This window comes from Panthera onca, chromosome B3 (genome assembly GCF_046562875.1).
Source record: "Panthera onca isolate mPanOnc1 chromosome B3, mPanOnc1 haplotype 2, whole genome shotgun sequence".
In the NCBI taxonomy this organism is placed as follows: Eukaryota; Metazoa; Chordata; class Mammalia; order Carnivora; family Felidae; genus Panthera; species Panthera onca.
The window spans coordinates 20,160,768-20,176,481 of NC_138344.1; the positions used below are offsets into that span (position 1 = coordinate 20,160,768).

A 15,714-nucleotide genomic window follows, 5' to 3' on the forward strand; every position below is an offset into this window, starting at 1 on the left:
CATGTTTATTAGCTCATGTGTGCCTTTTATGCTTTCCATTCTGTCCATTCTAGTGGATGTAAAATCCTTGGCTTACTGTTTCCTTTGAGTATTTTATTTTATTAAAAAAAATTTTTTTTGAATGTTTATTCATTTTTGAGAGACAGAGACAGAGCACAAGAGGAGGAGGAACAGAGAGAGGGGGAGACAGAATCCAAAGCAGGCTCCAGGCTCTGAGCTGTCAGCACAGAGCCTGACGCAGGGCTCGAACTCACAAACAGTGAGATCATGACCTGAGCTGAAGTCTGACGTTTAACTGACTGAGCCACCCAGGCACCCCATGTTTCTTTTGAGTATTTTAACTGTGTTATCTTTGGCATAACATTTTGCTATCCAAGTGTGATGATAATCTAAGTTTCTTTATAAATTAGGAGATTTTTTTGCCTAGATGTCAGAGAGTCTTTTTCCTTAAAATATAATCATTTTATTTGGGTAGATCTTTGGTGTTAGTCTTTCTGAATTGATACTCTCAGATAACTCTCATATCTATAGCAGTATGCATCCTTTGAGTATGTAGTTTAATTAAAAAAATAATAGTATTGGTTAAGTTTTGTTTGTTTTTGTTTTTTTTTTTACTGGTTTTATTGTTCTTTTCCCTTATTTTGGTTTAGTTTTTTAGGGACTCCTGCTGTACATATGTTGTATCTCTATTGCCTATCTTGCAATACTTACTTTCTTTCAGAATTTTAAAAAAAATCTTATGTATCATTTCTTTTTTGGTTTTAAAAAGATTTCTCTGTTTTTGCTTTCTTTTTCTCTTACAGTCTTGTGTTCCTATCAAAAATGACTTTCAAATTTATAAATTAGCTCTTGAATTCTGTCAACTCATTTTTGAGTTTTTCTAATTCTTATTTATGTTCTTTCATGCCTTACCTATTTTCCTCATGCCTTTTAGTTTTTAAATAGTAACAGTTTTGGTCGTTTTTTCCTCTTTTTTTTGAACACTCATTCTGGCATGCTTCCCTTTTCTGTAGGGATATTATTCTGCTACTCACTATATTTATAGTAATTTTGTAAGGGATTTGATCCTGTTAACTTTTTTTTTGCTCATTTTATATAAAATTAGTTCTTTTGAGTTCTTTAGAAATTGGCTGTTTTCCTGTGTGTGTTTGTACACGTACTTGCATGCATGTCGGCCAAAAAACCTTACTGCTGCTTTCTGACATTTCCTAGCTATTTGCCTTTTGCACACTTTTATCTGGACCTTCTCTTTTGTCTCTGTTATTCCTGTCCCGCCCAACTTTGATTGCACTGCCAGAAGTTTCTCCACAGTGTTGGGCCCTGTCCAGAAAGGCCTGATAGGTCAGTGTTGAGAATTCCTAGGGGTCACACTGCTCCAGTTGATTCAGGCTCTGCTGCCTGATTCCTTGCTCTCACCCACTATTAGAGCAGGGGAAATCCCTCCCAGTTTCCACTGCTGTTCTCAAATTGTTCTGCCATTCTTTCCAGTGAAGAATACCTATCAGTTATTTGGGGGTTCTTCAGGTCTTAGGTATGTCAGACACTGTATGGCTTTCCTTCCACGTAGGTATTGGGAACACACAAGTCTCATAGCTGGTTGCTCAGCCCTGACTGCTTGTGTTTTATACCTGAAGAGCATTTATTGGTTACCTGGATTTGTTGTAAATGTCTGTGGTTTTTTTGTTTGTTTGTTTATTTATCATGCAGTTGCCCTGCTTGTTTTTATTTGAGAATTCAGGAAGGTTCAGAATCCATGATACTATGGCTGTTTATTTTTCCAGAAGTCTGAGCTGCTAATGGTCAAATTAGTGCTAGTTTAAAAAAAACAGCTTTCTATAAAGGGGAATTTAGTTAAAATTAAATTGAATAATCATATACTTGTTTTAGTTTGTTATTTTTTTTTGTAATTTTTTTTAATGTTGATTCATTTTTGAGAGAGACAGAGCACGAACAGGGGAGGGGCAGAGAGAGAGGGAGACACAGAATCCGAACCAGGCTCCAGGCTCTGAGCTGTCAGCACAGAGCCCAACACAGGGCTTAAACTCACCTGAGCTGAAGTCAGACGCTTAACCAGCTGAGTCCCTAGTTTGTTATTGTTGACAAATCACTTTGTGTTAGGCCCTGGCAGGGTTGTTCTTAGCTGGAATATGTAGATGAGTATGTGAATCCCTCCCAGGCTGGGCCTTGATACCCCAGGCTATTTACAGTGCCATTTGTTAAGTAGAAGTGTATATCTCTTCTACTAGTGGAAAAGTGGTTTGGTTTTATGAATGGGGTGACGCTGAACTTGGATTTTAATGAACTGAAACTTGCAAGACTGATGAGATGCTAAAGGAATCCTAGGTGTAGAGAGGAGATACAAAATAGAGTTTGCTAATGTATGGCATGCTTAAGCAGGTATTCGTGGTTCTGTGTGTTTAGAGCAAAGACTAGGGTGCTGGGAAGCAAGTTGGAGTTGTATTTCACAATGCTTCATACTAAAGAATTTGAACCTATGGCCAATGGAATGACAGGATTAGATTGTTTTACAGTGGTAACTCTTCAAGGATGTCTGGGTGGTTCCATTGGTTAAGCATCCACCTCTTGATTTTGGCTCAGGTCATGATCTCACGGTTTGTAGAATTGAGCCCTACGTTGGGCTCTATACTATCTGTACAGAGACTGCTTGGCATTCATTCTCTCTCTCTCTCTCTCCCCTCCTTCTTCCCCTCCCCCTCCTCATGCTGACATGCATTCTCTCTTTCTCTCTCTCAAAATAAATAAACTTTAAAAAAATGATAACCCTTCAAACATGAGGGAAGGTAAATTGTAAGTAGGTGGAGGTAAGAAACCTATTGAGAAGGTCAAATAAGACAATGGTGAAGGTAGAGGGAAGGGGAAGTGTGGAATAGTTGAAACCTTTGAATTTTTTTTCTTAATTTATTTATTTTGAGAGAGAGGGAGAATGCGCATGCCCGAGCAGGGGAGGGGCAGAGAGAGGGTCCCAAGAAGGTTCCATGCTGTCAACACAGAGCCTGATGTGGGGATCCATCTCATGAACTGTGAGATCAGGACCTGAGCCAAAATCAGAAGTCGGACACTTAACCAACCAAGCCACCCAGGTACCTCAGAGAGCTTTGAAGGTTCTTGATTACCAACCTGGTCTGAAGTTCACAAAGCATTTAAGGCTGGGGTTCTCAGCCCTGGTTGTCCATTAGAATCACTTTTTAAAAAATGCTTGCCAGCGCCCCTCTTCCGGTTTTATTTAATTGGTATGAGGTGGGCTTTGAAACTGTTCTCAAATGATTCTCATCCCCAGCCAGATTTGGGGATCACAGACATCTGGATAATCATTAAATGAACTGTAGCAAGCACTAATCCAGGAATTCCCTGCCTTACTAAGTGCTGGAGCTGCACAGAAGCAGTGGTGCAGGCCAGGTTTTCGACCCTGGTTCACTGCAGCCAAAAACTACACTTAGACTGGCTCACAAGTAAAACCTTAAGGAAAATATCTTCTCATCTCTTTCTCATCGAAAGTTCCTGATATTTTCAGCATTTCTTTATAATTTTTTTGTGTTATTTTTAAATTTTTAAATGAAAGAATTACCAAGCAAGATGTAAATGAACAATATAAAAGTACATAGAATAAAAGATTAGTCTGGGGCACCTGGGTGGCTCAGTCGGTTGAGCGACTGACTTTGGCTCTGGTCATGATCTCACAGTTTGTGAGTTCGAGCCTGGCATCAGGCTCTGTGCTGACAGCTCGGAGCCTAGAGCCTGCTTTGGATTCTGTGTCTCCCTCTCTCTCTCTGCCCCTCCCCCACTCATGCTCTGTCTCTGTCTCAGAAATAAACATTTAAAAAAAAAAAAAAAAGATTAGTCTGAGCTTCTTCCAAGGAAAAACAAAAAAAAGCAGAAGAATAATTTGCTTTAAGTACTTTTCAAATGACTAAGGCATCCTGTTATAAAATCATGATGGGTGAAATATCCATTGAAAGTGTAAAACTGGCCAATGGGTATTCATGTAACAGTACAAAGTATTTATTGGTATTCAGATTGTGCATTGCGACTGTTAAACTGATATCAAGTTTTGGTTTAAGATCAAACAATATCCATAATTACCTAAAAGGGCTACTAAAATAACTCTTTCTTTTTTAAATTACATATGTATACGAAACTGGATTTCTTCATGTAATTTACTAAAAAGCAACATGTTACAATTGAATGCATTTTCTTTCATTTTTTTAAATTTCTTATTAGTGAATGTTGGATTTTGTCAAAGTCCTTTTCAGGATCTTTGGATATAATCATAAAATTTTTTTCCATTGAAATTTAATAATAGGATATATGATACCAGCGAATTTCCTTATATATCAATCTTGCATTCCTATAATAAATCCCTTTGTCATGGAGTATTTATATGCCCCCTGTTTGCTCTTTTTTGGCTTAATACTTTTTGTATAGATAGATATACATAAATTATGTTGGGCTTTAATATTTGTAGTGGGGCTCTGTCTTTATGGACAGTCACTATCAGAGTTAGATACCAGTATTCTAGTTGCTTTTTAAAAAAGAGTTGAGAAGCTTTCCTTCATTTTCAGTGCTCTGGATGAGTTATATGGAGCTTTGAGGCTATGAATTCTATGAAATCATCCTATGAATTCTCTTATGAATTCTTCTATGAAGTTGGTGGAATTCTCCTATGAAATCATCTTGTTCCTGGTGCTTTTTTTGTGGGATAATTCCCTCATAATGTTCTCTATTTCTTCTCCAGAAATTACATTGTTTAAATTGCATTTTTAATTTCTGATGGAGTCATTTCAATAATTGTGTGTTTCCCTAGGGAATTGTCTGGTTCGTGTAGGTTTTCAGATGTATTTGAATTTGTTCTGTAAAGTAGTTTCTTATATTTCTAATGCTGTGCTAACAGGTGTTTCATGCTAATCATTTATTTTTGAAGTTTTAGGCCTGTTTCTGGCTGTTTTGAAATTTGGATATTGTCTGTCTTCAAGTTATAATAAGGGAATGGTTTTGTGTAGTGATTCGTTCTTATATTATTTTGGGAAGATATATAAGGAGACAGATTCAGACAGATGCCATTGTTTTTGGCTAGCTAGATGTTTTCCTGTTTGGTTTTTTTTTTTTTCAGCATTAACCATTTTTTGCATTAGCTTTATTGCAATATAATTTGCATACCATCCAATTCACCCTTTAAAGCATACAATTTGATGGTTCTTAGTATATTCACAGAGTTGTATGACCATCACCAGTCATTCCTTCAGTATTTTCATTACCCTAAAAAAGAAATACTGTACCATAAGCTATTACTGCCCAGTCTCTCCATCCTTTCCCATCCCTTGTTTTAGACAACACCACGTACAGATTTGAATTTGTCTTTTCTGAACATTTCTTGTAAATGGAATTATACTGTATATGGTCTTTTGTGATTGGCTTCTCTCACAGCATGTGCTACTACTTCATTTCCTTTTACTGCAAATACTATTCCATTGTATGGATGTACACATTTTTATTTATTCATTTGGATAAATAAACATTATCCATGTTGATGGATATTTGGGTTGTTTTTCCCTTTTTGGCTATTATAAATGATGAGGCTATGAACATTTGGGTTTAAGTCTTTGTATGGGCATATGTTTTCATTTGGGGGGGTATATACCTACAAGTGGAATTACTGGTGTTTATTCTTTTTTAAGGAGTTTTTCTTTTTTCGTTCTTGTTACTTCATTAGGCTTTGGGGTAGGAAGGGGGGGAGGTCATGACATATGCCTAGTCTGTGGTGGATATAGTCTCCTCTCTTGTGGACTAGATAGCCTATCTCCTCAGGTGGTTTAGATTGTAGTACATAGTGTAATACAGTGTTATATGAAAACATACTCCTCTGCTTTAGTGATTCTGGAACCCTAGGAAAATATTTGATGTTTCTTTAGACAACTCTGAATACTTCGTTTAATTTCAAGGGAATGGTGTGGATTTCTTTAAGATTAATTTTTTAATAACTTGGAAATATTTTGAATTTCTTTTTTGTATTGGCATGGCTTTAGTCATTGTGACTAAGATTTTCAGTTCATTTAGAAGTATGTCATGTGTTATTTCCTTTAATTAAAAACATATTTTAAAAGGTTTGATATGGTTCTACTTTCTGTTATATGCAGTGTGCATGTAAGACATGATTATAATGTACTACTTCCTAAAGATATTTTTAGCATAATTGAGGGAAGGTGAAATAACATATTTGATTTTCACAGGTGTTGATTTATTATACAAAATGGCATCAGATGTTTATACTAATTGTTTATTCTATAAGTTAGTTGCCAGTGTTTGTGATGGTCACACTAGTATACTGCCAATACCTTCAGGAACCCTTTTGATAATCAAAAATAAATTCCAGGATTTCAGTGTTGAGAATTTTTAAATGTATTTTAGTACTTAAAAAGCACTCATGTAATTGTCAGTTTTTAATATTCTTTTATGTCCAGCATTTATTAGAACATGCATTCCCATACCAGGATAGATCATTCTGATATGAATCTACCCAAGTGTTTGGATCATAGGTGTAAGGTGTAATAAGATTGTAATTTTTATATCTAAACTTTTTTAGATTATAGAGTGTGATAGAATGAATAGTTATTTTTCGTACTGGCATTGTTTTCCTATAATTATTACTTTAGGCTCCTGGATTTGGATTTGGAATTGCAATATCTGGTGGAAGAGATAACCCTCATTTTCAGAGTGGGGAAACGTCAATAGTAATCTCAGATGTTCTGAAAGGGGGACCTGCTGAAGGACAGCTACAGTAAGTGCATTTGCTCTTTTGGGTGCCTATGTTACAAGCACCGTTCCTACCCTTGGTCACTGGCACATAGCACTAGTGCATTCTTTAATATATATTGCCATTTATGTCTATCATAAACAGAAAGCTAGTCACTGTAAAAATAAAAATGGTGAAAAAAAAAACTTGCCACGCAGTTTGGCGTGGAATTTAGCCTTCGGGAACCTCTTACCCTTAATCTTGTCCTTTTTTTTCAGTTAAGATAAGCAAGAGAAAGAGAGGCAAAAGATTACCGGCTAGCAAAAAGTGAGCATATAATCAGGATTGAAAGAAAATTGGAGTGAGAAGGACTTTATTTTTTAAAAGGGGGTAACTTTTCCAGCTATGCCCTGTAATTGTACTACCAAAAATCATTTTTTGTATTGTGGTACCTGTTTACTCTTATGTAAAAACAAAAGATTTAAAAAACATTAATGACCTGTGATTAGTGACTTCCTAAATGTTGTTGTAGGAGATGGGAAAGTAAATCATTTGACATTATTGTAACATTATCTGAAAGTATCCACAAAATTGTGGAACTATCCATCTTGAAAGTATATTCATAAACCTGTCTGTATGTTTTTTTCTAATATGTCATTTTGGTGGCCTTTTTTTCCTTAGGGAAAATGACCGAGTTGCGATGGTTAATGGAGTTTCAATGGATAATGTTGAACATGCTTTTGCTGTTCAGCAACTAAGAAAAAGTGGGAAGAATGCAAAAATTGTAAGTATCTTTTACCTTTACTTTAGTAAGAGTATCAATTTTATCATTGAAATGTTTCTGGTGTTTGAATTCCTCTTTCCCCTTTAAGAAAACGAAAACTGGATCAGTACTTACAAAGTTAGCTTACAAAAGTGTTTCTTCTAATACTGATGGTATGTTTTATCACAGAAAATATATTTTCTCAAAGTTTAGATACTAGGATTTTTTTTCGATTGAAAAAGAAAGGCAGTGATTGAAAGGTGAAAGGTCACCTCTTTATGGCTTAATGTTCCCTTCTCTTTTAAGTTCTGAAGTTAGACTGAATCTTGGCATATAGTCTGTTTGAAATATTTAGCCCTGTTTTCTGTTACAGGATTTGTTTAATGGGCAAGTTTTACATTGTCCCTTGAACACATACATCATCAACCACTTTCCTTGTTACTGTGATACAGTTTGAGGAGAGAGAAAGTGGTAAGATTTTCTTTGTAGAGTTGTTGAGGGTGCATTTTAATGTTACTGTTTTAGTATATAGCTAGAATCTTTCTTCTATTTCATTATTTCTCTAAGTCCACTTTTTTTTTTTTTTTTTAAGTTCAGTTAACTCTTGATAACTGGTCTCCAATCACAGTTAAAACTAAGCAGATGTGGCACAGCATAGATTTAATGTAACAGTTCTGTTTAAAATCATATCCATGTTTAGGAACACAGTAGCTACTTTACCCACTTTGCTCCTTCCCCCATTCTGCCCATCTAGCCTCTGAAAGGACTTATTAAGGCACTGCTTTAAGCCCTTAGTTCAGGTATAAAGAACAGGAAGAGGAGGCTGGGTAGGCAGCTAGATGGATTGTCCTGCCTTGTCTGTTGAGAACTTAGCTACTTCCCAGCAGACACTCAGAACCACAGTGGACCCAACAGAAGGGAGAGGGCTGGAAGTGAGGGGAAGGCCTGCCCTGTTTTGACTTTGGGGATTAGGTGAGAGCTAGGAGGTGTATTCCCTGAGACTGTGCACTTCACAGTTGCTAAGCCCTCTTCCATCGTCTAGGCTGCTGTGCCATATGGTTTATTTCTGCACCAGTATCTTTGCTGATGAGGTGAGAGTTTTCTCAGATTGCAGTAGACCCACTATTTAGTTACTGCATTCCAAATGACAGACATCTTCTTTTGGGTATATATTTTCACAACTTCATTGTAGTCCTATTTTTACACTTGTAGTGTTATTTTTAAATCACAGTTCATATACTTACTGGCTGGTGTGTGGTAGAGTTTTTAAAGTTTTTATAACATGAGATTGTAATATTTATAGAAGCAAATTGCTAATTTTTATAAATTGAGTAAGTTTTAGCATTCTTGCCTTAGCTGCTGATGTTGAACATTGTTACTATTTTTCAGTATTTTTCAACTGCATATTCAAAGGTGAGCACCTTAGGTAAATTGGGTGTTTTCTTCCTGTATCTGAGGTTGTGAGCTTCACCTGTAACCTCAACGTTTTAAGCTCTGTTCCTCTGAAATGTTGAGCTGTTTTGTTCACCATGCAAAATATTCAATATACATATTCCACATTGATAATGCATCTAAGAAAGTTGTATTTCTGCACTATAGACTTCTCCCCATAGAAATCATTTTATGAGAAGTAGGTCCAAAACCTGTAGTGTATTTGAAATAGGAAAAGGATTTGGGGCAGCTCAAGGATGGATTTTGCTCTGATTGTACTTAGCTACGTGACTTGGAGAGGCAGAATAAAACCCCAGTGTCTTACAATGTGGTCTTTCATTGTGAGGTGTCTTTCTAAACTCTTAACGCATCCCCAGCCAGAACCAAAACCTCAAGGTCATTATATACATTGTTTTTGCTTTGTTTAGTTTTGTTTTTTTCATTTCTGAATAATCAGCTCCTCTTCCTTCCTCCCCAATCTACCAATCTGTTTTCCTCCCTGTGTTCTTACATTAAGGTGGTTGGTTGTTTATGTGATTTTCTTTCCATTAACCAAGAGCTCCCTGGGTATTAAATAAACTGTTTCTTTTCTGTTAAACTAAAGTGTTAGAAGTCCTTTGATAATATAACTATCATAAATAGGTTTAGTTTAGTTTAACAATAAGTGAAGTTAGAAGTAGTTTATGACACAGTGAGCGTGTATAATTTTTACTAAAATTCTGAACATCTTTAAAAAGCATTATGAAGTGTGTGTGCAGAAACACCTCCTAGTGATAATGTCTGTGAGCACTTCAGTGTATCTCCATGTGGTTATGTAGCATTTCACTGTGTGTACGTGCTTACCTAACCCATTCATTGGTGGGCATTTCAGTGTCCAGTTTCCACAAGTAATAAAAAAAAATACTGTGTTGAAGATCATTGTGTTTCTGCCTACTTGTTCAGTTACTTTTTAGGAATAACTTCTTGGGAGTGGCTTCTCAGTCAGAGGGCATGAATGATATACGCATCACCAGCCCTTCAGAAAGATGATAGGGCATTGAGAGTCCAATTTCAGCAACACTTTTTAAATCTTTGCCAAACAGACTGACATAGTATTTCAAATGAACTATTTTACAGTACAAATGAGTTTGGTCATGTTGTAGTGTACATACTGCCCATTTATGTTTCTTCTTTGCTTATTCCTTAGCATTTATATGGTGATGATTGTTGTACTAGGGTGTAGTATATATTAGGATTATTAGCCTTTTATCATATATACTGCATATATTGTGTGCCCATTTGTTTTTTTGAGTGTAGGTTGTTTATGGTGATTGTTTTGGAGGGGTTTGTTTTTATATCACTTTGTTTCAACATTGAAATGTTTTCATTTTTATGTTGTCATGTCTGTCAGATATTCACTTGGTTGGTTCTGTCTTTGGTGTCAGGCTTATAAAAGCCTTTTACCTTTTACCAGTTATAAAAGTGTATAACCTATATTTTATGCTAGTACTTGTGTAGAATTCATTGCTTTATTTTACATTTGAATCTTTATGTCAGCTAAACTGTCTTGAAGTAGGCATTTCCCCCTAAGTTTGTTTCAGAGTTTTCAGTGTTAAAATCAAGGATAGTTGCCAAACCTTCTAAATCTCTTCTTGTAAGTTTACAACCATTAACGATAATATAAACGGAGAATTGTAACAGGATTGGATATTTTTCAATAAGTTAAGCACTTACTGGTTGCAAATATTTCATTATATGTACAGTTAAATGCATGGCAAGGACCTTCTCTAAACAACTTGAATCTTAATAGGATAGACGGGTACCCACAATCATAACCATAATGCACATCTGAGAATGAGAGGCGTTTCAGGTACAGTAGATTTCCATAGAGGTGGTAAGCACTCTCTTGGGGGAAGACATGGAAAGCTCAGAGTGTTCATCTGGTTACTTTGTTTTTGTTTGTACATAACTAGGGAGGAATTGAAGATTTAAAGTAATACAGCAAAAGTATTGCTTCTAAAACAGTATGTTGGAGATTGAAATAGAGGTGAGACTAAAACGCAGAGAGTCGGGTGGGAATGTTTATAGTAACTGTTACTTGCTAAGGGCCTGAGCTGTGGAAGGACAGGCAGCCTTCTCTCCATTCACAACAGGGCATTGGCTGTCTGACCTTGCCACATATAGGCATCTTGCTGCTGCTTCAGCTTCAGTGTTGTTTCCTCAGAAGGGCCATCTCTGATGACTCTTGGTGGTAGTAGGCAGCAACAAGCACTATTAAGGATACAGCAGCCCTTTGAAGAAAGGGAGGAGATAAGAAAACTTGGAAATGAATAGCAAGACAGAGGAATAGAAGATTAATTAGCAGATTAGTAGTAGAGGACAAATTTGAGGGAGAGATTAAAGTTGTAAGTACCCTGAGGGGGTGTTGTTGATGAGGACAGTCTTGGAGGTGGGTAGGAATAAGAATAAGAACTCATTTGGGAGAATTTCGTTTGTACAGAAAGAGGTTCGACTTGGTCTTTGGACCCTGAAGGAAGGAAGACTAAACAAATAAGGTATTGAAAACCATCTGGAATATAGGGGATGTGAAGTGGCACTGAGCTGTGTAAGTCAGGCTGAGTGATTGGGATCTTGAAGAATAGTTTTGGAATACCTGTGTTAGCAAATTCCATAGAGAGGCAAGAGGTGGAGGAAAGGATTACTGACAAGCAAAAGAATTCTGTAAAGTAAAATGAATTTATGGAGGACCTAATCAGCAAAGTTTGGAAATGCAGCCATCTGAAGGTAAAGATAATACAGGACTGAAGTTTGTCATGGCAGGTGATTGAGAGGTCACAAGAAAGTTATTTAAATATCACAGCATGACGTCTCACACAAACTTGGGAGCAGCACAAGTGAAACCAGGAAAGAATTGGTGAACTGAGAGAACAGAAAGTGGAGGAATCATAAAAAAGATGGGCATAGAAAAGTTTCAGTAGATCAAGGAGTGTTCCCCAAAAAGATCTTGCAGATCTCTGATGAGATTGAGGGTGTACCAGAATGAGACAGTCAAGTGCAGTCCAGGGATTAAGAGGCCACCCAATCAGAAGGTAATGCTTATAGATCTTGAACTTGCAGAAAGTAAAGGAAATAAATGGCCAGGGAAAATTGAACCACATAGCAGTCATTGAGGAAAGAAAGCCAGAAGAAGGGATTTATACCAACAATAGAAATTGGAGAGATACAGAAACTGAACAGTTTATATTGGTAAAGTATTAGCTCCAACTTAAGAAGTTGAATGTTAATGTGGAGGAGGTACAGTAAATTTATCCATTAAGAGTTTTAGTAGGATAGTTGTGGGCCTTGATACTGATGGATTCTGAAAATTTCAAGGAGTCAAGTTGGGCTTACAAGTTTGCAATGGTCTTGGTAGCAACTAACGGTGTATTTGATGGTATTAGAGTACAGTGCCCCATCCTTTATCCAAATCACTAACAATTGCTAGTTTCTCTTTAAGCTTGTGATTATTACACCTAAACAATCTTTCTAAATTAAGTAACTAAGGACTTTATTAGGCTCACTATTCCAAATTTGGTTCTTAAACAGATCTGTTTGTCAAGAGAGCAGAAAACATAACCATTATGGAAATGTATTCTCTAGTAATTTCTTACAATTTTTTGTGTATTTTGTCTCTCTGATTCATAATTTATTTGACATACGACCAGAAAAACATAATTTTCCTTTCTCTTAAGAACTAAAAGTGTATGTAGAAATCAATCAGCTTTTTTTGTAATCTTTATTTGTAGACCATTAGGAGGAAGAAGAAAGTTCAGATACCAGTTAGTCGTCCTGATCCTGAACCTGTATCTGAAAAAGAAGATGATAGTTATGATGAGGAGGTCCATGATCCGAGAAGCAGCCGTGGAGGTCTGGTCAGTAGAAGGAGTGAGAAGAGTTGGGCAAGGGATAGAAGTGCAAGCAGAGAGAGGAGTTTGTCCCCACGGTCTGATAGGCGATCTGTGGCCTCCAGTCAGCCTGCCAAACCCACCAAAGTCACATTGGTGAAATCCCGGAAAAATGAAGGTATTCTCTACCAACTTGTTTATCATTTTCACAGGAAAATGTTAACACTAATTTTGATGAGTGAAATTGCTGCCCTTTCCTATCCTCGTTTTTGTTGTCTTTTGTTATCTTCATTGTTGTGTCCTGTTGCCATAAGTCCTATCCCATTATAGCAGGCTTCAGGGATCACCTACTTTTCTCTTCATGAATTAATTTGGTGCAGCAGATCATACTTCAAATAAATTGTCCAGTAGTTGGATTTTGAATTTCTTGTTGTGGTTAGAATAGCCAAATACAAATTATGCTAACAAATGTCACACCAGTACCAAGCTGAATTTCAGTGTTTTACTTAGCTGTTAGGATCAGTAGTAGCATAACCATTGGAAGAGATCTTGGGGCTTTTTGGGAAGGGGGGCAGACTCCTTTTTAAATGAAGAGATTAAGGGGAAGGAACCCCTGATAGGGCATTTCTGTATAATGCAGGACTTCTTTAAACTGAAGCTAGCCGCTTCCCCTTACTTAATCAAATTTGATAAAAATGAATGCGATTGTGACCTCGTCCTGTGGACATGTCTCTCAAATGCAGGCAAGCATCTGTGACTGATTTTGGTGAAAAGGTGTTCTACTAAGAATATCATGTAGGCTTGCTTTGATCTGCTACACCAGCACCTGACAGACCTTTTTTCTAGTTCTTGCTCCCCACCCCACTCTATGGTGGACATCGCAAACTGTCTACCCTTGCTGTTTCTACTTCATTTTGCCACTCATTCGTCAACCCTCTCTGACCTGGTATCTGTTACACCTTGCTCCCAAAGCTGTTAAAACTAAATAAATCCAGTAGAAATTTTCAGTCTTTATTTTACTTGCCTTTTCAGTACCATTTTGCATGGTGTTAACCACTTCCTGTATTTTGAAATAACGTCTTCTCTTGGCTTCAGTAATACTGTGTTCTTTTGGATCTCTCACCCCCTTACGTATCCTTTGCAGGCTCCTTCTCATCCTACCCTTTAATCTTCCATAGATTTCTATTCTGGAATCTCTTTTTTCCCTCAACGTAACCTCTTTAGGCAATTGCATCTGCTCATTGTCTCAGTTAGCTGCTGCTGATGGCAAAACTTATTTCTCCAGCCCAAGTCTGTGTAGTTGTGCGTGCCAGCTGACTGTTAGGCATATTGACTTCAGTATTTCACGTAGCTCCCTCAGACTTAACACACCTCAAGCAAAACTTCTACCTTCCTCATAAACTTTTTGTGTTTTCTTATGAAGTTGCTCATTAGATATATTCTCATCTACCCAGTTTCTCATGCCAGTTATGGAAAACATTGTACTTATCCTTGACATCTCTTTTTTCCTCACTTCCCTGTACCCAGTTAATATATCGTAACTTCTTCAATACCATTCTTAAATAACCTCCCACTTCTGCCTTTCTCCACTATCACCACCACCTCCCTCATCCATGCTACTGTAATCTTTTTTTCTTTCAGCTTTATTGAGGTGTAATTGACATATATAAATATATAAACTTATATATATTTAAGGTATATAACATGATTTGATACATGTATACATTATAAAATGATCACAGTCAAGTTTATGACATCGGGCATTTACGTGCATTGACATGTATTTACTTAGTTACCTCAGTTACTTTTTTTTTTTTTTTTTTTTTTTGGTGCGGTGAATAACTATCGTCTCTTAAGTGGACATGCGTCTCAGAAACTAGTCTCTGGATCCCTTCCAGTCAATTCTGCAGACACCTTCACAGAGTTAAAGGATCTTCTGTGACATTTGTTATTCTTTCGCATCTCTCTTAGTTACTCCTCAGTCGTAGCTATCCTAACAGTTATGACTGTTCCTTCATACCTTTTGGGACATTTGTTTGTAACCATTCTGTCTCTACCACCTCCCACCCCACATACACATTCACAGGTGTACCCTAATCCTTCTGGTTTAGTAGTATTTCTGCTTTAGTATTTCTTCCTCTCTGGCTCTGTACTGGACACTGAATCCTATATTGCCTTTGTATGAACTCTTCCTCACACTTACATTTGCCCCTACTGACTGTTGCCAGAGTGTAGGGCCTCTGTCTCATTCTCTGCTTTTTAGCCAGAGTGCCTGGCGTATAGTTAATATTTACCCAAGGAAACACTTGGAGTTGATGAATATGTGAGGATTACTTTGAAGTAATCTCTGTATTGATTATTTATAACTTTTTAATCTTGAATAAGGACATTTTTGTCATTTGTACTATATTCTTCTGTGATATAACAACCATTTCTCAAGCACATATATTTGACTGCCTAGATCCCCTGAAAAGTCATTTTCTCTTTTCACCCTGATTCTTTTCCTGTTTGAGCACTCTGTGTGTATTTGCCTTAAGTTAAGCTGCAACTTAGGGTTTTTTGTTTTTGTCCCCCCCCCCCCCCCCCCCCCACCTTTTTTTTAATGCAGTAAGATGCAGAGTCCTTTCCTCTCTCCTGACAGAGCCAGGAGTGTTCCTTTTCCTATTGATGTGTTCTTGTCGTCATTGTTCTGGTTTACAAACACACAAAATTCTGCGGTTTTGCAGGTCCCTGGACAGTTTTCTAGACTCTCCTGGTACTTTCCTGTTTTGACCATTTCCTCATCCACAGATAGAATTAATGTTGCCTCACATTTGGATACCTGGTTGGTTGTTAAAAGGAAAGGACTGGCCTTTTTAACTCCTGCCTGCATCTGCACAGCTAGTTGAAGCCTTTGTTCGCACCAACAC

At 37.0% G+C, this 15,714-nt stretch overlaps 1 protein-coding gene across 7 annotated transcripts in view; it reads left to right on the forward strand.

The window, feature by feature from the left end:
* The window catches only part of TJP1 (tight junction protein 1), a 245,780-nt gene that overhangs the window by 176,733 nt on the left and 53,333 nt on the right, over positions 1-15,714 (forward strand). For all 7 annotated transcript variants that reach the window (XM_060617846.3, XM_060617843.3, XM_060617844.3 and 4 more), the window contains 3 exons: positions 6,669-6,793; positions 7,430-7,532; positions 12,707-12,983. In XM_060617846.3, the coding sequence (XP_060473829.1) occupies positions 6,669-6,793; positions 7,430-7,532; positions 12,707-12,983 (505 nt within the window). The remainder of the gene's footprint in view (positions 1-6,668; positions 6,794-7,429; positions 7,533-12,706; positions 12,984-15,714) is intronic.